The sequence below is a fragment of the Siphateles boraxobius genome, unplaced genomic scaffold, assembly GCF_051911475.1.
Source record: "Siphateles boraxobius isolate OS27281-9 unplaced genomic scaffold, OSU_SipBor_1 6, whole genome shotgun sequence".
Taxonomy (NCBI): Eukaryota; Metazoa; Chordata; class Actinopteri; order Cypriniformes; family Leuciscidae; genus Siphateles; species Siphateles boraxobius.
This window is the reverse complement of record NW_027509186.1, coordinates 33777625-33802677: the sequence shown is the minus strand read 5'-3', so window position 1 is coordinate 33802677 and position 25053 is coordinate 33777625. Positions and strand designations below refer to the sequence as shown.

General features: G+C 37.9%; 1 protein-coding gene across 2 annotated transcripts; it reads right to left on the bottom strand.

Annotated features, from left to right (window-relative positions):
• Positions 1–6824: 6824 nt before the first annotated feature.
• On the bottom strand, positions 6825–19075 carry LOC143716426 (amino acid transporter heavy chain SLC3A2). Of its 2 annotated transcripts, none has more exons than XM_077208974.1 (9): positions 19034–19075; positions 16609–17007; positions 15859–16023; positions 14887–14984; positions 12105–12182; positions 11914–11969; positions 9880–10075; positions 7543–7650; positions 6825–7394 (listed from the first exon to the last, which is right to left on the bottom strand). In XM_077208974.1, exons 2-9 carry the CDS (start codon positions 16982–16984, stop codon positions 7020–7022), a joined length of 1452 nt encoding a protein of 483 aa, XP_077065089.1. In that variant the 5' UTR covers positions 16985–17007; positions 19034–19075; the 3' UTR covers positions 6825–7019. The 2 variants fall into 2 exon arrangements, with proteins under 2 accessions (XP_077065089.1, XP_077065090.1); XM_077208975.1 differs by lacking the exon at positions 19034–19075 and adding an exon at positions 17466–17520 and having other exon boundaries at positions 16609–17002.
• Positions 19076–25053: the final 5978 nt, after the last annotated feature.

Genomic DNA, 25053 nt, shown 5'->3' with positions numbered 1-25053 from the left:
TCATCCATTCTGTCACTCTGTCCCAAGCTCACCTGTCTGCATAACTGTTCGGATCCGTGCCACTGCTCAATAAAACTGTTTACGTATCACTTGTCTGCTTCCCTCTGTATCGTGACAACTATGTGTTGCTCGGAAACATATATAGCGGTTTATTACACAGTGACTTATTATTTTCATTGGTGGAGCAAAAACAGACAAAATGACAGATTCTGAATATTTTGTGAACATACAGGCATGGTTCACGTCTGGTTATTACAGACCAATATCTGTGCACTACACAATTTTAGCTCTGACTCAGTCTCACCGTCAGTTATGGATCGTTGACAAAAGCCAGAAATCTGAGGCAAATCAGTGCTTGTTTGCGTGAGTGACTGAAAATGAGAGTTGTGTAGTGTGGAAAAGAACAGCAATCGGATGACGTTGAAACTAGTGTGTGGGCAGTTTCCGGCAGACAGGAATGACATTTGAGGTAGCCAAGCATATTTTATTTATTAAATGCATATGTTATCATATATATATATTTTGCTATCATGATGTTTGCTACCTCTTCTCTCAAAGGATTAAGTAAGACTCTTGACTGCACATCACTACAAAAATTAAAGGTAAATATCTCATTTCACAATAATCCAAACAATCTCTTTCTAATTAACTAAAGTTTAATTTCTTTAAACAGTATTGGAATGTTTGGAGTAAATTGTGCATAAAAGATTCCATTGTCTCTCATTCGTTTTATTGGAATGTTTAACTTTTAAAAACCTTGCTTCCTTCGACGGCTCCTCATCCTTGAGTCAACCTTCTGCTTAAGGACAAACCAGACTCCAGTTTGCTTGGTAACCATACCAGAACAAAACAGCTAAGAACAGAATATCTGGAACCTTGCAATTAACCCTAATGCACAAGCATTTGGCTTGATCTAAGGACTTTTATCTCAGCAGTCCTAAAAATCTAGGATTAGACTGTCAGTCTCTTCATGGCTTCACCTTAAAGTCTTTATGGAAATGCCTTTCTGTGGGCAGAATAGTAAGCTCAAAATTGATTTGGCAAAGCGGATATGAATGAGAAAGTCTCAGTGGGGAAAATTTATGACACTGTATTACACACTGAAGGCAAAAATCACCCGCTAAGAGTGTCATACAAACTCTTGGCTTTGTTCAGACAGGCCTCATCTGCTTCTGTGTTTCGTTTAGGTCATGAGGTGCAGATTAATGGAAGATTTCTTCAGCATGCAAATATTTACTTACATATATCTTTACATATATCTTTACATATATCTATCATATTATTTATCTATATAAATTTATCTTTTCTTTGGTACTGATTGAGTACTACATTTGCTGAGCCAGATGGGTTTTTTTCCTCTAAAACAATGGATTTAGAATATCTTGTCATTGAATAAAAAAAATGAAAAATTCTATTGATTAAAATTGCACTGTGAACAATATGATTTATTGCTCTGTTTTGACTGAAATGAACTTTCCTGAACATGTGCATTATCTCATTCACTAAGCTGTTAACTCTCTTCAAATCAGAGATAATTGAAAACAGTTTTAGTATATGAATAATAGATCAGTCTCATTGTTTGGAAACATGTAGCTAGCCAACAATAATCATCACTATCAATGACACAACAATCCAGATGGCTCATTTTCTCATTCTTTTGTATGTGTCCAACTTTAACGGAAATAATATAACAGGCATTTAAGTGTAAGTCATTACTCTTCCTTCCCAATAGCTTGTCATGCTGTTTGGCTCCGTCTCGAAAGCTGAATGTGTTTAGATGAAAAACCTAGAAGCAAAATGTTTAGATGAAAATGTTAAACTTTGTCCATAGTCATGTCAAATCACCTTTATTTCTACAGCGCTTTTTACAATACAGATTGTTTCAAAGCAGCTTTACAGAGATAACAGGAAAATAATGTTGTAATAATATTGTTGAATATAAAATAAATGTCCCCAACTAAGCAAGCCAAAAGTCAATGGCGACAAAGGCGAAGAAAGGCAAAGAAAGGCGACAATGGCAAGGAACCAAAACTCCATCAGTGACAGGATGGAGAAAAAAACCTTGGGAGAACCCAGGCTCAGTCGGGGGCCCAGTTCTCCTCTGGCCAACGAACGAAAAGTGCATGATTATGATTCAGGCAGCATTACAGGTCAGAGGACAGTCCATAGCTATTTTTTTTTCTTAGCAAAACTGGGTAGTAATAGCTGTTTAAAGAGGACCTATTATGTCCTTTTTTTAGTCTTGATTTTGTTTTGGAGATCGACTAGAATAGGTTTCTATCCTTAATTATTCAAAAAATATTATTTGTTTACTTTGTTGCGAATATTCGTTGGAACTATGGTTTCAGAATTTCTATTTTGGTGATGATGGTGACTTGCGAGCATAGTTTGCAAACGATGCATTTAGGGAAAAACCACCCCTGTTTTGTTTCAGTTTCTATGAAGCCCCTCCTTCTGAAAAGCACACTGTGCTCTGATTAGTCAGCTGGACCAGAGTGTTGTGACTGGACAACCCTTTGAGCATGTTTCAATAAATGCTATTATTTTTCACACAATTTTTTGTAAGTACAGTGCAAAAATGTTACATATATATCTAATAGGGCCAAATGTAATTCTAACAAATATTGTAATAATGAGAGGACTGACTTGTCAAAGTTTCATATCTAATATTTTATAAGAACGTTTTACATAGGAATATTCTTCCAATTATTTGGCAAGCATTTGATGTCCTCTTTAATATTCACTCATAGCTTGCATGCGTCTTCAGTAACACTAACATACCAAATATGTTTCAGCATATTTGAAATATTGCGAACAAATTGCCCTTTGAAAGAAAAATAAGGATGCGCATTGGTTTAAGGATGGGTCAGTAAAATCTGAGAATCTGTGAATGATGAACTGTCTCTCTGTCATGCATGTTTGTGGAAACATTTCAAAACAAACTAACACACATTTCATTTCAAAGGAATATTGATTTACAAGGAAAATCTGGATTGATGTTTGGTCTGGAACGGCAGAGTGTAAGAATATTTGCAAATGGATCTCACTGAGCGCTTAATAGACAACATGTCAGAACTTGTGTCTTCAGTGACTGTTGGTAAAGCTGAGCAACTACATTCACATTGTGGGCTCCCTAACTTTTTCTGCCTTGTCCCCCCCTTTTTTTTGAGAAAAATGTTTTCACCCCCCACATACATGCACCCACATAAAGACACTGTCACTCAGACTGACCTTGCTTGCAAAATTCTATAGGATTTTTTTTTTAAATGTTGTATAATTAATACAGTACAACAACTTCAGCTGGCTTTTCTTTGTGTTCATCATGTAATTCTCCAAGCGGCAAAGTTGTACTTGTGAATCCGAGGGCGAGATATGCCTCGCCATAGTTTCTTGTCTTGAGGGTCTACACTGAACGCGACAAAGCAAACATTTCAAATCCATTTGTCCTTTGTGTCAGAAATGCTCGAGCGCTTGGAGTATGTCAGAATAAGAACGGGGGAAAGTTTACTGTCGGGAATTTGTTGCGTTGTACCTCATTGTGCTGTGCTTCATCCAGAGTAGACAGCATCACTGATGCCAATTACGGAGTGTCTTTTAAACTAAGTGCAAATAGTCCTCCTTGTTGGCAGAGGCTATTTACACTAACTGACGACATGTTGGGCCAGACAAAACTATGGACGACGCTGACTTGTCAACAGCATCAATAGAGTAGGGTAGGACTTGTGGCTAGACCCTGAAGCCGCCCCCAGGCGCCGCCATTTGCCCCATTTAGAATTTCAGCCACCGCCAGCCAATAATTTCGTAAGCCAAATTGAGCCGCCATCTGATAAAGTTTGGCTGAGCCGGCTAGAATTATTTGCATCAAATAATAATTCTATAACATAGAGACATAAACACACGAATTATATAAACAATACACTAAATCTATTTTCCAACTGGATTCATAACAGCACAGTCTTGTGCTCGTTGCTACGATACACAGACTCACAGTGAATCGACGACCAATTAAAATTGCTCGTTTTCCGTACAGAAGAAGCGATGCATTTTTTTCTCGCACTGAGGTGAAATGGCGGAAAGAAGCAAGCAAGGTAATTTTGATCTCACTTCTAACATACTTTCCTAATTACTTACTTTTTTTTTAACTTAGGCCTACCCAGACTTTTGTCAAATCTTCAGGGCATGGTTGCACAAACACCTGAATCAAAGATTGATGTAATGAACCAAATATTCTGGAACGGAGAGATTTATAGCACTGAACGTGATATTACCGCAGTAACAAATCACCGTTTCCACATTGCTAATTCACGACGCATGCTTCAGTGTACATTGAAGTGAAATGTGCAAAACTTTGTCCAAAATAATACTGATAACAGTGTGTTTATATTAAGGTGAGACACGGCAGGCAAAAACAACTTTTTTTTTTTTATTCTTCTTTCAGACGTGTGGTGAAAAAAAGTCCGAAATACACATTTAGGTCTTTATTTTACTACACTTCGTCTGTTTGCGTCATAAGCCATGCATTGCTTGGAAATATTGAGATCTAGTAAATCGGTATAACATAGACATCTGTAGACATGAAGTGGCAGCTTCAGCCATTTGCAACTATGAAAAGTTTGGCGGCTGCAGCAGCCACTTAGGTTTTGGCTAAGCCGGCTAGCCAGCCAATAACTTCATCAGCCAGCCATTATTCTCAAAACAAATGGCTTCGGGCTCTACGTGTGGCAGAAAATCCAAAGTTTGAAGTTCGAATCCGCCTTTTGCGGAACTCGCTCTACTCCCTTTTCCCATCAGTTTGGAAAGGCATTTATTTTCAATAATAAATAAGAAAATATATTTTTTTAAAGTGTAAACAAGGTGTCTAATGTGTGTTTAATAATTTAGCAGTTAGGGGTAGGTGTAAGGAGGGCTTTATTGTCTCAATAAGGTGGCATTCATTTAATAAATATAATAATTTACACTTATTTCATACCGTTTTTGTACAACACGGATGTGCAAATAGTATCTGACACTATTTATAAGTATCTTCTAACTACTATTTACACAGAAAACATTGCTATTTTCACTTAGTGTAAATGCTGCTGCCTTATAATTAATTCCATTTGCTTTTGTCGCGTTATGACCCTTTCACAAACTTGTTCATGCTTAGTGCAGAACCATGCATCATTCATTAACATGTTTACACGGCTCCCTGCAAAAAGCAATTCTGATTCTTCAATCGTGCCATCTAGAGGTCTGTTATTCCACGACAAAAACAACTACAACTGATAACAGACCGCTCAAGGGGATACTGATAATTCTGCACTGGGGTCTTGTATCACCAGAAAGAGGTTCCTTTTTCATAACAATCAGAAGAATGTAAACTGTTTCTTAGCCTTGAAATCTGTCTGTAATCATCTGCTGATGATTGTTTCACAGAGGAATTGCTTCCCGCCACAACATTTGATTTGTGAACATTTGATTTCATTATTTCCGAGCATGAACAACCTGTCAAGGGGACAGATACTGAGAAACCCCAAATAAAAGCCCTGCCCTCGGTCTTGGCTTTATTAAAATAAAAAAAAATAAAAAAGCTTTTAAATGAAAGCAGAACGTTCTGTTCCATTCTGAAAGCTCAGATCATTCTAATCTGCATTACGGCATGTAATGCATAGAGGTAAGAGGGTCTGTTTGATCCCTGAAAGGTTATTGAACCAAGATGGTTATAATTTGCTCTCTAAGAGTCTGTCTTTGTCGTAAAGGGGGTCATTTGGGAATGACTGGACCTCTATAGTACAGCCTACTAATTGAGCCATCCTTAAAAATGCCCCAGTGAATGTTAGTGAATTGTATCTCTTCTTCATAAACAATTAACCACCATTATACTCTGAACAAAATTATAAACGCAACACTTTTAGAGTGCACATTTTAGAGTGGCCTTTTATTGTGGCCAGCCTAAGGCACACCTGTGCAATAATCATGCTGTCTAATCAGCATCTTGATATGCCACACACCTGTGAGGTGGATGGATTATCCCGACAAAGGAGAAGAGCTCAATAACACAGATTTAGACAGACAGATTTATGAACAATATATGAGAGAAATAGGCCTTTTGTTTACATAGAAAAAGTCTTAGATCTTTGAGTTCAGCTCATGAAAAATGGGGGCAAAAACAAAAGTGTTGCATTTATAATTTTGTTCAGAGTAGTTAGATAATGCAGTTAGACGTGCATTGCAGAGCATTTTCAGATGCCAAGAAATATGCAAGACAACAACAGTATTTTTTTTGCTTATGCAACCAATTTTATATCTCATATTACCAATATTACCGTAAAAATTAACATAGTTGGCTGTTTGCACATAAATAATATGTGAGGCCATGAAAACACGTCTAGAGTTACAAGATGTCTAGGGACGGACCTGTTGATAGAATAAAGATGTTGATGTAAGAGCAACGGAGAACCAGGGGCCGGAGTTTTATTTTGATTTTAGATAATAAACCTGTGATTGCTCTCCTACAAATCAACTGTTTCTTGTTTTTCACTGACATGTCTCGTATGTAAACATTTTCACACAATAAATATTGAAACGGTTTATGGCTATTTCACTCTTTGTTTAGTTTTGACAAATGTATTAATATTGAATATTGAAAGTAGAATATTGTAATAATCTATTTTTATGAAAGTAAAAAAAAATCTAAACATAAAAGGCATTTTATAAAGTAGCAAAAATTAAGTAAGATGTTTCCTATTTCATACATACTGTATAAAAATTAAACAAATCTTTTTTTAATAAGAATCCACCCCTAGGAGATTGAAGTGCCCATTATTTGAGAAAAAAAACCCTAATTTAAATTTTCATTGGTATCTCTTTATTAGATTATTTGCAACCAAACAAAGTGCACTCCAGTCCCACCGCCAATATTTATTCATTTAAAAACAATGAATTTAGTTTAAGTAAATACTTTCTCTCAGTTACAACTGACCAATATTTAACATATTTAGATCTTAGTTGCAATTATTAGCTAACACAAGCCTTTTATCTTAGGAAGATTTGTCAGATTCAAACAGTTTTATGACAATGGCCTCATGTGGCTGCATTTTTATTGACCGTAGAGACACGGGGCCGAATCGGTCAAGACCTGTGCTGATAACAAACACCCCACCTTCAGGTAGGCTGGGAGCCCAGTCTGGGTCCAGAGTGTGAGGTTCAGATCCCAAATTAAACAAGACCAGGAAGTGAACGCAGCCCCAAGAGCGCAGGAAAGCTAAAGAAGGCGTGACTGTAGAATTGAAGCCAGAGGATGACATGCTGCCATTGAAGGGAAGCAAGGTGAATCTGCCAAAGTGGAGAGCCTCTTCACGAGCACGCGACTGAATCAGAGACTGGAAGAGGGCTAGCGGTTGATTCAGCTGTTCCTGTATTTTTCAACAGATTAATAGAAATGTCATGTCACAAAAAATACCATTGACCCATAACAATCATAATGTTTCCAAACAAACAGATTCGAAAATTTCAAACTGTGACCACAGCAATGGTATGTTGAAGATGGTTTTGTCATCTCACCTGAATCGGATTGACCTCATCTCCATATTTGATGACGGGTGTCCCAGGTAAAGTCATGATCAGGACTAGAATGGCTCTCTGTAGCTCCCACTGGACTCGTCCACCCACCTGTGAATGGTGCAAACACTTGTGACATTACATACATAGCATACAGGTTCTCTCTCAACCCAGACTGCCTTAATTTGACTTTCAATGTCAAAAAGAGCTTTCAATAAAACTTGGCTGCCTATGAAGTAGAAAGGCGATTTTTTGTTTTTAAATCGGTGCTACTTGCTTAGAGAAAACAGAGGGGAACAAGGCTATTGTCTTCACTTTTGCCAAATATGTAGAAAAACTTCAACACCCATTATGCACAAGGCATGTTGCTGGTCAAGTCCAGTCACACCAGTCTGCTATGGATACGCTTGACCAGAGTCAAATACTGCTTTGCTTGAGTAGGAAATACTACTTATCAAACCTTAGTTACAATTAGGGGTGTAACGATAACCTCATGTCACGATTCGATATATATCACGATACTGAACTCACAATATGATATTATAGCGATACTCCAAGACATACAGTTTGGTGAAAGGTTAACAAAAAATGAACTGTTGATTAAAATGCTAATTTGATATTAAATTGGGGGTGTAAAAAATAGGTTTTGACTTGGTGGTGATTACCCAATGCACAGGACAACGGTGACACCAAAATAAAAATATTAATGATTCTGAAGCTGATACCAGAATTATTTTAGACGAATATGCTTGCACTCTGTCACAGGCTAGATATATTTAAAATAATGCAGAACACAAAAACTTTGTAAACTTTATTTTTTTATTGACTACACAATACAGATTGTCACTATCCACGATACGTGTTGCAGTTTTGTATTGCGATATATTGTGAAACTATATATTGTTACACCCCTTGTTACAAAGGTGACTTGTATTGATCCCGGGTGCAAGAATTCAAAGAGTAAACGTTTAGCGGGAATTAATTACTTTCCATAACTTTTTCATTGCTTCTCCTCTTGTTTGTAATTACTGGATGAGCATATCAGGTAAAACAGGATTTTTTTGAATGTCCATGATATTTTCAGACCTGGAAATCACAATTGAAATCTCTCCTGGTATGTCCAAGGTTTCCATCACTGTGAAACCTTGGGTTTAATGTTTTTTTTAGTTTTTTTTTTACTTTGTTTATGACCATGTAGAAACATTTCTCTCTGTGAGAAAATATTATCATAGTTCACTAAACCATATATCAAACTCCAGTGGCTGCCAACAACAGTTGTTTTTTCTGTAGTTAATTAATGCTGCTGATGTCATGTTTTGCCTTGGTGGTATTTACTGCAAATGAAAGTGTTCCAGTTTTTGTCAGATACATTTTGCTATATTCCTATACGTCACCCACCTCACAGTTTTATTTCCTAATAAAGGGTGTCTATTGTTTATTTGAACAATCTCTTGCAGTCAAGTGATTTGCAAATAACTGCTAAACAAATAGCTAAAACTAGCCAAGCTGGTATTAAGCTGTTTCAGGCCCAAAACCCCTCTAAAACCAGCAAACCCCAGTTAACATTGTTTCCTGAATGAAAACTTAGCTCCCTGCTTAACCACAGTGCAACATTGGAAAAATTAACTAGCTAGTAACGACTGTTTACCATAATAAAAAAAAAAATGATAAAAAAACAGCTAGGGTCAGCAATCCGGCGTATGTTTTGGGAAGCATTTAAGTCGGAAAGAAACAGAAGTTAGGATAGTCTTTTCTTCCCTAACGTTATATAAAACGGCTTCTTGAACAAGAAAAAAATTTAGCATGGGACTTGATTTTGTGAATGGGGAATTGATTGGATGGTTGGGGTTTGGTATCGGTAGATCTCATGTGATTGACAGGTTGTCCCGCCCCCATGCCGCTAGACACATCATTAGAGAAGAGATGTCCCTGAGGGAGGGGAAATTATTTTTATTATGAGGCACATTGATTAAAAAAAATGTAATAATGATGTACACAGATAAATACTTTAAATAAAAAATATGAATTTTCCATTTTGATTTCATGGTGACGTCAAAAGAATCATCGTGCAAGATCCAGACCCCTGCATAATCTAATCCTCCTTCAACGCCATATGATTCCACGAAGTAACTAGCGCTGGGTATGATAGCTTACCAGACTAGCAAACAAACTATAGAGTAATATGATGGAATGTTAAGTTTACTAGTCAAACAAGTCTACATGCTAACTCAAAGTCAAAACACTAAAGAGAGAAATGTTTACTTTGATCATATTGTAAGTCGTTTGTGAATTTTGCCATTGATAACCTGTTAAAGTCAGTTCAGTGTAATGTCCACTCACGGTCCAGCTCGGCCAGTGTTCTTGTGGCATCTGCAAACTGGCCTCCATGGCCTCAGCCACCGCAGCAGCAGACAACGGATGGTGTGATGGGGGGATCACTGACTTAGTAACCAGCTCCACCAGTGAACCATTAACAGTAATGTTGGACACCTTTAGTGCTGGAAGAGTGTTGTTTGTTTGCCTCACCATCAATATTCTACAAGAATAAGATAACAAGACCTGATTTGTGTCACCATGACGTAGCAAATTAATAAACTTGTTAACGGTCACTGTCCCAGTACTGGGACACTTTGCACATTGTTTGCATCACGTTTTAGTAATCATCATAAATTAGATGTAATTCAAAAGCTTAAAAATTCATCCTGTGAAAACCCTTTGAAATTGGACATTGCTGTACCATAAAAACGCTCCTCCCCCTTGTGGGCAGAGTCATCTTTCAAATTTTACAGACCCAAATTTACAGCTCTATTTTATAATCAAATCTTTTTATAATATTGACAAAACACATATCTTTGGAAAAGGATTCAAAGTTCCGTATTTGGTTGCTGTTTTGTGATAGAAGTGATATTGTGACAATTATTAATTTGTGACTGGAGAGCACATTTAAAAAAAAAATAATGGAATGCGTCACCCATATATTTTTGGTATATAGCTACCTTAATTTTGTGATATCAACTTAAAATTTGGAACTCACCTTGGTTTGACATTTGGCTTTGATTTTATAGCGGTTTTAGACTGCGAATTATTATGAAAAATATATATTTTATATAAAATAAGATGTTCAGTACAGTACAAACTTTAAACTTTTCCAAAGTTCATTTAATTTTCCATATCCATGTTCAAGGCGGGGGGAAGGGGAGAGTGGCGGTTAACAGGTTAATAGACATTTGTCAAGTTCAATGCACAGGCTCACATTGAAAATAGAGTTAGGCCCTGTCCCAAATGGCACACTTTATATGCACTTTCGGTCCTGTGGACTTATAATGGCTGCCGCGTGGGCGTGTCCGTTATGTTCATGAGACCGTAGGGTGTCCCGTTTGGCATTTTAGGGTTTAGAAGGGTGCTCACGAGCGCCCCCTTTGCGGTCGATATCACTTTGCCAAGGCCACACTGAAGCGAGCTCCACAGCAGACTTCTGCCTGACAGTCAAAGTGGCATTACGTCATGAAAGTGTGGACTCAGTGGAAGACTGCGAGTGTGGCCCTGTCCCAAATGGCACACTCTGGACATGTGGACTTCCTCAGAGTCCACATTTTGGTTACGTCATGTAGTGCAGACCTATAGGGCCCTTGGCGCAAATCCACGAGGGCGAATTGAGAGGTATTTTTGGGACAGACTCGATCGTCACGCCGGAAATAGGAAGACGGTCTGGTTGTTGTTGTGGACAGGAGCTTCAGGTTCGGGGAAATATGCTGCCTATTGTTGTTGTTGTTACACATGACTCAGTAAAGCCCTGACATTCAGTTCTATTTATTTAATGAATCATAATGCGATCGTATTATTCAGCGCGCTATTATTAGCCTATGTTTGAGACATCAACCACTGGTCGATGACCATAATGTTTGTATAAACTGTAGGTAATAACTGGTAAAATGAACACCTAGGTCATAAAAACCGTAATGATACTTACACTTAAATATTTTCTTATCAGCCATGTAAACAATTGTCTGTGAGCGAAATCTCCTCCCATCCGTTGTCTGATTGGCCTTTCGCAACAATTCCTGGGTAGTTAAAGTGTAGGTTTCGCGGAAGACCGCTCCAAGGGTACAAAGGGGGCGCTGCTGAACACACTTCAGAGCGTTAAAATTATGAATGGGACGGCCTACGAACTCGTAGACTCAGCGAGCACGCGCAATTTAAGTCCACGAGACCGAAAGTCTACATGAAGTGCGCCATTTGGGACAGGGCCTTTTTAGAGTGCCATTTGTTACAGGGCCTTAAAGTCAACATGAAAGGGTGTTCGCTAGCCATTTTACTTTTTTTTACCAAGACTGGAGTTTGTGCTTCAGGTATTAACTTTGAAAAACTTGATACCTTTCGTCATCTTGTGAACTGAACTCGTGCATCAGCACATTCCACTCCATTAGGGTCTGTGAATCATAAATGCACATTGATTTTTATGCAGGCACTGCGTATGGCTTCTAACCACCTGCACCACATCATCAAAAACCCACACACTTTTTCCACAAAACAAGACACGTCAGCGTGTTTTCAGACAGTTTTACCTTTGCTGAGAAGGCTGCGTCTGTATCACAGATTCCAAACCCTGACACACCGTACTCCAGCCAATACCTTAATGAGTACTGGAGAAGGAAATATCACATGAGCAATACAAGAGGCAGACAGAAATATTGACATATAACAATAATCCTGACCACATTAATCTTTAGTTCATCTAGTGACAGTTAGACTTGCCACAATATCACAATTTTCCACACCGGTATGGTACGCAAGTGAAGTTCAAAATATACTGGTATTAGCGCTGGCTAATTTTCGCTCCGCAATTGTTTACACAATAACGTTTAGATGATAAATAACAAAAATAATTAATTTAAACAGTTCAACCAAAAATGAAGGACACATGACCAGTGGTGTCAGAGTCACAGACTGTGATAATCAATCTCTCGATAATTTTTTCCTTCTTTTGGAAAGTCGTGAAAACAATATCATGGATTTTTTGTTTTGAAATTGGGAATAGGCTACAAACATTACATTTGCAGTACTGGGTAGGTAGTAACTGATTATATGTAATCTGGATTATGTAATCAGACTCCAAATATTATAGACCTATACTTGTAATTAGATTATTATGGAAGTAAAGTAATGACAAATGTTTTTGAAACAAAAAAGCTTGTTGAATTGCACTAGGCCTATTTGAAAAAATATGCATTGCATCAACCCTGCTTGCATTTTTATGGGCTGAAATACAACATGGTTGTATGATTAAACTGTGAATATTTCAATTCAAAACATTTCACACAAGTTTTCATTAATAAAAATTCACCTTTCAGATTTCACTTCCAAAATGTTCTTTCGGTTTAAAAATACACCATATTCGACATTCCCTTTCGCTTTACAAATTCGCTTCTACAAATTCAGTGGTTCAAATTCGACAGACAATTCAACATTTCACATCCGGGAACGGCAGGAATATCAGTAGATTTCCGATTGACAATCTCCATAGCTGTTAGTCGACCTCACCTGCAGGGGGAGCAAGCGGCTGTTGACAAAGAAAACTATAGAGCAATGGGAAAGAGTCATTCATTCATGAAAATGGATTTACAGAAATGGAGCAAGCGGTAAGTATTTGTGATGATGATCAGGGCCAGTATATGGAAAAGCTGATAAAGACACAAAAGCTGTGTTAACATTTAAGTCTTCACAGTTAGTTTTGCTCATGTAAGCAGCTTTCTCTACCGTGAATGAGATTATAATGTTATTCCCCGATGCTGATGTACAGATAAAACGTTAAATCTGAGGTAGTAGACATATATTTCTCTCGGTTGTTTAGTTTTCTTAACTTTATATTGCAGTGATATGCTGTAATGTTTCCCTCAATACGTCATTCTCCAGGATTCCACTACGTTCAGGACACTTAGCGCTTAATGGACTAATATAGTAATAAAAAAAGACCAAACTCCCACCTTATTTAGGATTTAGGCTATATTAGATATAGGAACAGGCAAGTGGACTCAGAATGTCAAGGTAACGTGCAAAGTTTCACGCTGAGCGATTACCGGTGAAATATACTGGCATTAAGTTGGCTTGACACTGTATATCCGACATTCGCACATTTAGGGACCGTCTGTAAAGTTACATACAACATTGAGTTGGTTTTATGACTGGAAGTCATTCTCTTTCATATTTTTGCTAAAAGTAAGGTAAAAAGTAATCAAGTGTGATGTTATAGATTGCGTTACTAACTACAATTTTCATCATTTAATCTATATTCAGTAATGGACTACAATTTGTAAGTAATCTGCCCAGCGCTGTATTTGCAGTCGAATGATTGAGGAACCGCGCATGTGTCATTTAGCTTGATTCCTTCAGAGAAACTAATGAGCATGTGTGATCTAAAGTAATATATATTTTTAAAAAATCAACACAAATTGCATAAACATTTCTGTGGCGACCTTTCATTTAGTTTTGAGACACAATTAAAGCGAAATCAAGTTCAGTTTTATCCAAAACAAAGGACCATGAATCGGGCACTATTTTATTTTAATTGATTGTTGTACAAATCACAGCAGTTCAGAAATTAAATATCCTAAAAGGTTAATGCTCCATCGTGGTTGTAAACAACGTGCCTAGCTAACCCTAACCTAAACCAAACAGATAGTGTTAACAAAGCCAAACGTCCCAGACAGCAACAGTGTCGGCCCAGATCCGGCCCACATCCGGTACATGTGGATTTCACACGTACCAGATGTGGGCCGGATCAGGGCCGACACTATGACGCACTATGAGATAAAATATGTTTTTTCACTCACGTGAGATAAAAACACATTCGCTAAAGCAACTAGTTTCATTTTAGCATTTTAGTTTCCTTCCACAAGTCTTTGAGCTCTTTAATCATGACTCATGTATCACGGGACTTACCACATCACAAGTGCAGTGCTGTATCATGTGAGCTACTGGACAATTTATTACATTAGAAAAGCTAACATATGGAGCTGATTATATGTGATGCAAACGTCAAACTGTTTTAGTTTACAAATCATTCACTATGGCGAAAGTGTTATGAGATCATAACAGTAATTGTGCAAGGAACTGCATGAAAATATGTTAATCAATCTGCTCCTGTCATCATAATTTGTGTGAAAAGGAATAAAATTCATTGGTGATTTACTGCCTCTGTTCATTTCAGCTGCCGTGAATCGTATGTGTAGGTTTGTTTGGAGTTTTGCAAAAATGTAGGTAGAGGCACGCTTTTCCAATGTTGAAAAAAAAATAAAAATACACGCAGTTGCTGATATCGTTCCCCATACTGAGAATAAGATTCATTACCTGAATGTTCTCTGATGCACCAGACCAAACTTTAGTGTCATTACCCGACTCCTGCTTAAACAGGTCCAGCTCACAAAGGTCCAGGATCACTCTCACACCTGAACCATATGGAAAATCCTTTGGATCAGTACTATTGCTTACAATTTTTGCACACAAAAATTCGACTTCAATTTGTTTTCACACTACCGCTGTTTCACAAGCACATGTGCATTAGCAGTATTTGGACACAGCTAAAAAAAATGTATGTCTGTCCTTGTATTAGATAGCAAAATGGTAAACCAAGCACACATTTCAAGTACAAAAACTTTTCACAAAAGACATTTGTTAGGTTTTAAATGATAAAACCAAATAAATACTGTTCAACATCAAGACAAAAAGCATGTGGACATGTTGTGCTTGTCAAACATGGAACATGTCCATAAGTGATGAATGTCTTTGATATATTTAAATGCAATGATTTTCAGACATGGCTTGAAGGAATAGTTCACTTCAAAATGAAAATTATGTTGTCATTTACTCACCGTGAAGTTGTTTCAAACCTGTATGAATTTCTTTCTCATGCTGGACACAAAGAAAGATATTTTGAAGAATGTCAGTAACCAGACAGTTGATGGACCCCATTGACTTCCATAGTAGGAAAAAAAAATACTATGGAAGTCAATGGGGCCAGTTAACTGTTTTGATATTGACATTCTTCAAATACAAGTTTGAAACAACTTGAGGGTGAGTAAATGACAACAGAATTATAATTTTAAAGTGAACTATTCCTTTAAGTGAGCCCAGTGTGTAAGTCTAATGCAACATGGTTAAACAGCACCATCTATTGAATACCAAAGTTAGCACAGTCCTGATCCAACTGCATGCAGAGACAATATTTAATTTAAACTTTTCATTTTTATAATAGGGTGAATGCCAATAAAACTACCAAAATAAAATCAAGTACACTTTTTTTAATAATAAAAATGCACCTGCCTGCTTTCCGGCTTTCTATGATAAGCTGTGTGAATTGTGGAAGCGTGCCCAGACTTTGGTCAATCTCTGTCAGGTTGGCTGGGGATCCGTCAAGCCGGAAGAACCCCTCCAGGATCACTGTCCCAATCCCCAGTGACCTCAGATAGGGCAGCCGCTCGGACACCCCTGAATGTGAGACATACACCATCATCATGGCCTTCACTACTGGAATTTCAATGCTGTGTACATGTAGGCCACTATACAGTTCATTCTGTGCTGCTGACACGAAGATTGGCTATAATTTATCATCATACTTTAACATTATTGAAAGAATATTTTCCCACCTCACTCTACCCCCAAATGCAAATACTTTCCCCCCAATATTCAGATAAGCAGTCAACAAATGTGTTTTTCAATGGCTGATTATTAAACTAGCCATTCATTTGTGGTCAGAGCCTTACAAATACCAGTTATGTATTGTTCCTAAGCCTAAAAATAAAAAGCACATAGTATGCCACACAAATTGTACATTTTCCTGTGAATGACCCTTTTATTTTTATTGTCTGATTTACGGTCTACTAGACATTGCCACAACATGTGCTAAATGTCCTGTGATGTGGTTTGTGGAGATACTTCATTAACACAACACTGACTTCGACATGTGGGTGTAATTTTAGGCTCATGGATGGATGGTGGATAAGCGGATTGAATGTTCTGAGATGCAATCTACCATTATTGTTACTGTTGCAAATGATGTTTTTATGAACTTACTGCTGATAGGGCTGACCTCGTCACTGTCTGCAACCATGAAGAGTGCTGGTTGCAGACGGTAAAACACACCCTGCTGCCACCAGTGTAGCGAAGGAGACACCGTCCGTGGGCTCTGAATGATTATTGCGATAGCAGTGCCAAGCATTATCAGCCAAACAATCCAGAAGCAAAGTACCAGACGAGAACGAAACTTCTTCCATTCCGGTCCTCCTGCGCACTTCTCCAGTTCCTCTTTGCTCAGGGGTTTCCAGATGTACTGCTGGGGCTGATCTTCTGGGATAAGGAGAGGTACAGTCTCCGACCCATCCAGATCTGTGAATGGAGCTCTAGCAGATACGCTGCCATAGCCTGGATCACCTTCGACCTTCAGTGTCATCTGGTCTCACTGGGTAATCTTACCTGGAGCCAATGAAATGAAAAACAATTTGAACAAAACTAAGTTATGCATGTGATGTGTGTTAGTGTAGGTAGAAATATCAACAGAAAACAACCACAGCACCATATCTTATCTAATTTAATCAAATTTAAAATATTTCTATATTAAAAGAATCCATGAAACTATCACATATTTCACATGTGTCTCCATCAGTGTACAATAGTTATATGATGTATAGAGGAGACCATGATTGATTGGTATACTTTTCATTCTTCGTTGAATATCCCTGGTGTAATAAATGCTAAGTGCACTTAAAAACTTAATTACAGGGTAAAACATACAAAACCAACATCATAAAATATTTCTTAATAAAAGGTCTAGAACTTGTTTTTTTTTTTGTTCAAAGTTAACAACATAATAAAGAGTCAAGATACATCATTAGTCCTTCATCAAAACGTGTTGTATCTTACCCCCGGTTCACTATGGAAATGCTGTTATAAGTGTTTATATTTTAGACTGGGCAGGATTGTTTTCGCGGGAAATTGCACATACGTCACTCGTCTGTGCGTGTCTCGTCATATCCGTAAATATAGAAAAGGTGCTCCGGCTACTTTGACGCTTGTATGGTGTGTGAGTGACATATGTTATATGTCACAACGATTGAGAAAGGTTGACGTGGAGCAGTTTAATCTCAAACCTCCGGGGAATCACCCATTTAGGAGAGTCTGCTGGCAAAAAGAGAACGCGACAGAGCTCTTAATAAGACAAGAATTAGCACTGGCTTCAGTGGCTTGGCACTTCAGAGATGAAGTGAACTGGATTTGAAATATTGTAAAAACGATCCGGAAATGGCGTTTTTATTACTCAACAGGTAAGTTGGTATTTAACTGAACATATAAATTGTAGCTCTCTGACAGAGTTGTAAAGGATTATCTATTGGGAAGGGCCGTTTCATTATGGTTGTTGTAGTTGTGCTACAATTTTATTTTCAATGAAGTACTGTATTAATAGGTAAAGCTTCATGTCTTCAGCTTGTCAGCTTGAGATCCTTTCCATCTAAACTGGTTTTATCTCTTAAGCAGGAGTGAATGTTGTATGAGCAGTAGGATAGCCATATTCATCCGCAAAGTCACTCGCAGCCGAAGCACAACCAAAATAATTTCCTTCCGCAAAAATCAATGCAGTTTTGTTTTCTGCTAGAGGTGTTCCTCATTAGTTAAATAATGACTATTTTTTGTTTGATATGCATGGTTGGTTGGTACAGAATCAAGCTTGAATAAATAAACGTTATTTTACACAGACAAATATAATTATAAACACATTTAGGCCTATGCAATATTAATATTAGTAATAGTACTGTAAGTATATGAGGAATATGTATTAATAATGACTACATTCATAGATTTTCATAATCGTAGGAATATAATATTGATTGACTGGTTCCCATAACTATTATCGTTAACTAAAACTTAAAGGAAAGAAAATGTAATTACTTGTATAACTGCTAGTTACCAACACATTTTTCATTTCCGATTAAGACGATTTTTTCCGATTTTTCGAACCAAAAAAAACAACTAATATTAAATAAACTAAAATTAAACCTTAATTTATACTATATCTATATATCCTATATCAACATTTTAAAAATGTCAGAAATGCAACAAAAATGGCTAAACATTTATCTTATATCAAAATGAATACAGAAAACAAAAAATGAATAGCATTCAAATATTTTCAATACCTATTTCCAAATTATATATATAAAAAAAAACTGGAATGCTATTTTTTACTTTGACAGAAGCTTCAGATTTTTAAAGTTTGCAACAGATTCATGACACTATCACAAATTTAATAGTTATTAATGCATGTTATTTTATGGTACAACCTTAATCCTCATTAAGTAAATGTAGCATTAAAAAAAGTGTAACGTATATCTCACACGGTTATTTATTTGCATTTCTTGTTAATCACAATGTAAGATGAACACTGTACAATCTGTAAACTTTGAACTCTAGTCACACAGGCAATATATTTGGCGGTTGAACTTACCTGTTGGGAACGTCTGGCAGAGTATAAGTTCTCTCAGGCTCTGGTGATTCTTTTTGTTTCAGTTTTCAGTTTATTATTATGGTAAACACACCGTCAGCATTGCCCAGGTTGTTGCATTGAAAAACCGGTTAAACTTCAGTGCGCTTGAGTTTGACCTTCTTGTTTTTAACTCCCTTTGAATGTTAAAATATATGACAGTAACACCAAAGATGAGGTTTAAGTAATTAGTATAGAGGTGTCATGGTCCATGACACTTCAGTAACACATTCTACAGCATGGATTTTCAAAGTTCCCTTCGGATGCAAAGTGCACGATGGCCACCCCCTCCCTCCAAACACACAGACAAACAAGATCTAATTTACACTTCAGTGTTCTTTCCCAGCTGTTTACGTTCACTTAAAGGTGCAGTATGCTATTTCCGAGAATCATTGTTGAACACTGTTTTTTGAAATCAACCCAATTAAACACACCCCTCCCTTCATTGCTCCGCCCCCAAAATGCACAAACACGCAATGCAAGAGTGGATGTCTCTTGAATGCTTTGCGAATAATAAAGCAAAGATGACAAGGAAGCACAAAAAATGAACGTACAGTACACACAAGCAAGAGTTGGTTGTTAGTTGTCAGCAGCTCCAGACAAACAATGACCCTCAATACTGTCCTGTTACTACAGCTAACATTACAACAACAGCATATCTTGTTTCTGTGAAACAGCAAAACCAATGTTACTCGCGTGCGGAGAAGAAACAACACAACCTCTGTGTCCATTTTCAAGCCTTAGCCTACCACTTCCGCCCCTATTTTCATAAATTATCGCGTGTGGTTGGGCGGTATTCGGTAATATCGTATACCGATAAATGTTGCAATAAAAAAGGTGACCGCAAGAGATGGAAACACCTCTAACCTAATGTCGCATCTCCGAAACAACCACCCAATCATTACTGCGAGGATGCATTTTGCCCCGAGTTCATTAAATAAGCGCATTAGTTTATATTTGTTAAAATATTATAATGTTATTTTTTTTTACGTTGATAATGAAAACTGAACAGCACGAGTAAAACGGGATGCATCGGGAGTCAGTCATTGACCACTTAATTAAGTTTCATTTTGTAAAAGGCCTTTCTTTAAAGTCAATTTCGTTTTGTATAAATTGTATCTTAATTTTAATAATTTTATTATCAACCAATTGCCTGGTGTAAGGAACTTTTGGAAATATTAATAATCAATAATATCTTGTTATTATTAACTTGATGTGGCTGAATTAATATTACAATCAATTAATCAGTTCTTCCAACGAACTATTTTGATTATTAATTTATTCTAATAAAGGGTATCTTCCATGGCCACCGAAGAATAATTATTTCTTCGCCTGTACAGCACTTTGAGCCAGTAGCAAAAACCGTGATCGTAAAGTGACTTGTATTGCAAACAAAACAGAACCAAATACATATTATGTACAAGTTTTATTAACTAAATATAGATATTTATATGAATATAAATAAACTAACATACACAACATACACACATGAATACATAAATAGGTTAGTGATAGGATGAAATTGGAAACCGGAAGAGGGTCTATAAGAAGAACCATCAGAATTTCATTTTCACATTTCATTGAATTGAATACTTGCATTTGTAATTGGAACAATTCTTGAAGTTGTTGAAAATTGAAGTCGTTGATGGTTCCGGCAGTGACAAGTGGAAGTTGGTTGAGCGTTCTCTTTCTCCAGGAACGCATGGCTGGTTTGGTTGAGGCCTGGGACTCTGTTGAGGCCACGCCGAGCACCCAGGAGAAGTGAGGAAGTCGGAAGGATGGGTGATTGGAGTCGTTGTTGGTTGGAGTCTTTGTTCCAAAACTCTTGAGATTGTCCTTGGTTCTTTGTGAGAGAGTCATCTCTCTCCTGCCTGAGCCCATATCTGGTTGGAATCGAGGCCTGCTGGGCCCTGGGGCCCCCGTGGAGGGGGAGGGGGTTCCCCAGTATCACCAGAACAGTGTTGCGGCTGGATGAAAGAACTAAGAGAGGGAGGTCACATGTGGACTGTCTCTAAATAAAGGCCTGAAAAAGATCGTCCCCTAAGGGTTGAACTCGACCAATCAGAAAGGTGACATGTCTGAGAGGGAAAGTGGCTCTTAGTTGATTTACGGATCTTTGTCCCTAGCATGATTACCTTCATTAATGTTCAGATAGCTATAACACATCCACACTGCATTCTAGAAGAAGGTGATGTACATCAAAGTGTGAGTCATTAAATGAGGATTAATTAGGTAGGAGGTATGATACAGGTGAGGTTACATTGATCGTTAGTTGGTTGTATACCAGGATACATACCATAATATATACCTAATAGTACACGAGACAGTAAACCATTTACACTGTTTCTTTCACAGTTTTATGCATGTTCATTTACAGATCAGTTAGTCTATGATTAATGCAGCAAAGCTTGTTTTTAAGAGGGTTTCTGTTTCATAGTCTCTCTCTTGAGTATGTGGCCACATTCCTCGGAGGTCGTTAAATCTCCTTATCATGCCCTGTAACATGACACTGTTTCTGCCCTTGTGTTTGTTCATTTGGGCTGTGTGAGGAGTTTAATAAACCTTTGTATATAATGAATAATTAGTATGTGTCTGATTGGTCCATACCCTACACTGGATTTAATAAATAAGAATCAAATATAGCAGACAACATAATCATGACATGATCGTGCGCTGGCGCGCCGCGGTCACTTGCATTGAAATCTCATCATAAATTAACCGAAACTCAGTTGATGTCTCACAGACATGACAGATAGGCCTATATTTAAATAAAGCTTGAAATTTCATTAAACGAAACAATTCAAAACGAAAAGAAATAGGCCACTCGCTGATTATTTAATCCATGATGTGCATTTCTCTCTATGCGCGTTCATACGGAAATGGCGATCATCAAATTAAACAAAACTATTCAAAACGAAAAGAAATAGGCTAGCCTACTCTCTGATTATGTAATCCATGATGTGCATTTCTCTCTATCGTTCACTATGGAGATGGCGATTCGTCAATTTCTTTAAACGAAACAATTCAAAAGGAAAAGAAATATAGGCAGCATACTCTCTGATTAATCCATGATGTGCATTTCTCTCTATAGGGACGTTCACTACGGAGATATCAATCGTCAATTTCTTTAAACGAAACAATTCAAAAGGAAAAGAAAAAGGCTAGCCTATACCTTCTGATTATGTAATCCATGATTTGCATTTCTCTCTATATATGCGCGTTCACTAGGAGATGGCGATCGTCAACTTAATCTTTATTATTAATTGTCCCATTTTTGCTCATTTGTAAATAGTATTTATATCTACCACCCCCTCAGCACCTGGGTTAAAAAATTATTTGGCGCCACCATATTATAACAGCCCACGTATTAAAAATAGTCGAGTCTAAATAGGCCTGCGGCTCATATTACATTTAATGCCGTCAGCCGGGATCAGACACAACGTGCACGGGTTGGCCTTGATTTATTTTTGGATTTTTTTTTGCCCGATCTGGTATTCAGTTTCTGAACGGTTTAGGCACAAGCCAACAATTTGGTGACGTTGTCTGAGCCTTATGTCATAATTTTTAATTAGTCACGGTAATACCGTATACCCCGGTAAAATAGGGAGGAGTTTTGACGGTATCAAAATTTGGATACCGCCCAAGCCTAGCGTGTCCTAAAGCTCTTGCCTGATTATAACTCTTTTTTTTTTTTTTTTTTTTCAAGAGATATTTCTCTGAGCTTTTCTCTTTTTTAATGTCTCTCTGCCATTTCTCTTTCTACAGTCTTTCTTCAAATCTCCTTCTCGCTCACTCTCTCTCTTTCTCCCATCATGATTGGACACGCCCCCTACTGCTGATTGGCTACAAGTGTGTTGTGCTGCTCTGTTCGACCCACTTTCAACAGCATTTCTCAGAATTCGCTTCCTGCACCTTTAACTATCGATGAACAATACATTTGTTACAGTATTTACTGATCTTTGTTAAAGGACAAGTTCGGTATTTTACACTTAAAGCCCTGTTTTAAGATCGTTTCTGATGAAATGGAACGGTTAAGGTTGAAATTTGGACAAATGCTGCTGTCCCAAGAATTTTCGGTTTCTGTGTTAGTACCCCCCCACCTCCACCATAGTTTCATAGGGGCACTGGAACAATCATTCATAAAACGCATTAAACTTTAGTTTACAAAGACGTGAAACTCATAGCCTGGTTAAAACCAGACCATTCTCAGTTGTAACTGAGTTAGGGTCTGGCAAAGCTTCATAGACAAATCATTTCCAAAGGGGCGTCACCAACGGACGTAGCTCAAATGCCTCTTGGAGCAATTGGATAGACCTAAAACCAATCAGAGCGATGAAGATGAACGACCAGACACTGATCAGCTACTTGCTCTACGTTTATTTAAAATGAACAGCAAGACAACTGGAAGTGAATGTGCTTTCCATTAAATAAATCACACACAGTAAACAAAACCTTAACAAAAAAAACTTTGCAATTTAGACGCGCAAACTGGGTGCCGGTGGTGTGAGACGAACGGCTCGGGCAGATTCGGCTTGAAGTCGTTCATCCTCGGATGCGGCGCCGCGCTCGGTGTTACAAAATATCCGTGCACTCAGGCAAGCGAAATGGGGTCTTGCCCACAGAACGCGTGATTTTTGCCCCGCGTACCTTCGCGCTCATGCGGACGCGTCGAGTATAAACGAGGCTTTACTCCGTGTTAGCGCGCGCTCTGATCGGTAAAGGGGCACAGACCTCTCCCGAATCATCTCCAGCAGTAGCAGCCTCCGATCGCACCACTAACTCCGCCTCCGTTTCCCTCGTAAGCTGATATTAGTATTTAAACATTCTCTATGATAAATGTTTGTGAAAAAAAAATATTTTAATAACATGGTTTTGGCGGTTATAGAGTTCTAATGACGGTGTTCAACTATAACCGTCACAGATAGTTCCGCAGCGGCATCCATCTTTGTAAATGTAAAAAATCTGCTTCACCGTCGCTGTGCTGTCGTCATCGTGTAAACCCCGCCCCAACGTTTCTGATTGGTGCCGCGATTTCGACGGATTGGAAATGGACTTCAATGAGCTCTTTGCCAGACCTACTTGCAGAGCAAATCTAAATTTGTCGGAAGTGGTCTGGGTTTTCCCAGGCTATGAAACTCACCGAGTGGTCTGGGGTGTTCACTGATATGCTCACTCAAAAATCGCTGTAAAAGATGCTTTCCAACAGGTGTTTTACCATTCGTTGTAAAACTGTGGACCTATTTTTCCAAACGCCGGACATTCTTCCGTTGAGAGCTTGAATAATAGACACTCCAGCCCAGTTGGTGGCGATAATGCACCTTTGCCAATGTTTGGATAGCGTAGCCTACGATAATGCGACTGGAAGACTACAGAAAGAATACAAACAACCCCATTTCCGTTTCCGGCGGCGGAGTAATACCGTTACCGCACAGAACATCCAATACAAGTCAATGGAGTTGGACAAAAACTACGATAAAACCTGTTGGAAAGCATCTTTTGCAGCGATTTCTGTGTGAGCATATCAGTGAACACCCCAGACCACTCGGTGAGTTTCACGTCTTTGTAAACTAAAGTTTAATGCGTTTTATGAATGATTGTTCCAGTGAACCTATGAAACTATTGTGGAGGTGTGGGGGTGCTAACACAAAAACCTAAAATTCTCGGGACAGCAGCATTTGTCCAAATTTCAATCTTAACCGTTCGATTTCATCAGAAATGATCTTAAAACAGGGCTTTAAGTGTAAAATACCGAACTTGTCCTTTAACATTAATTCAAATTCAACTGTTCACTGTTAGTTCATGTTACTTCAGGTACAACATCATATTATCAGATGCAGGTTTTGATTTTCATAATGTTTTAGTAAATCTTGAGTGGATACGACCCCTACTGATGATTTGCTACAAAAGTTGCTTTAAAGGTGCAGTAAGCGATTTTTGAAAAACGTTGTTGAAAGTGGATCGGACCGCGCACCGATTTCAGTTCT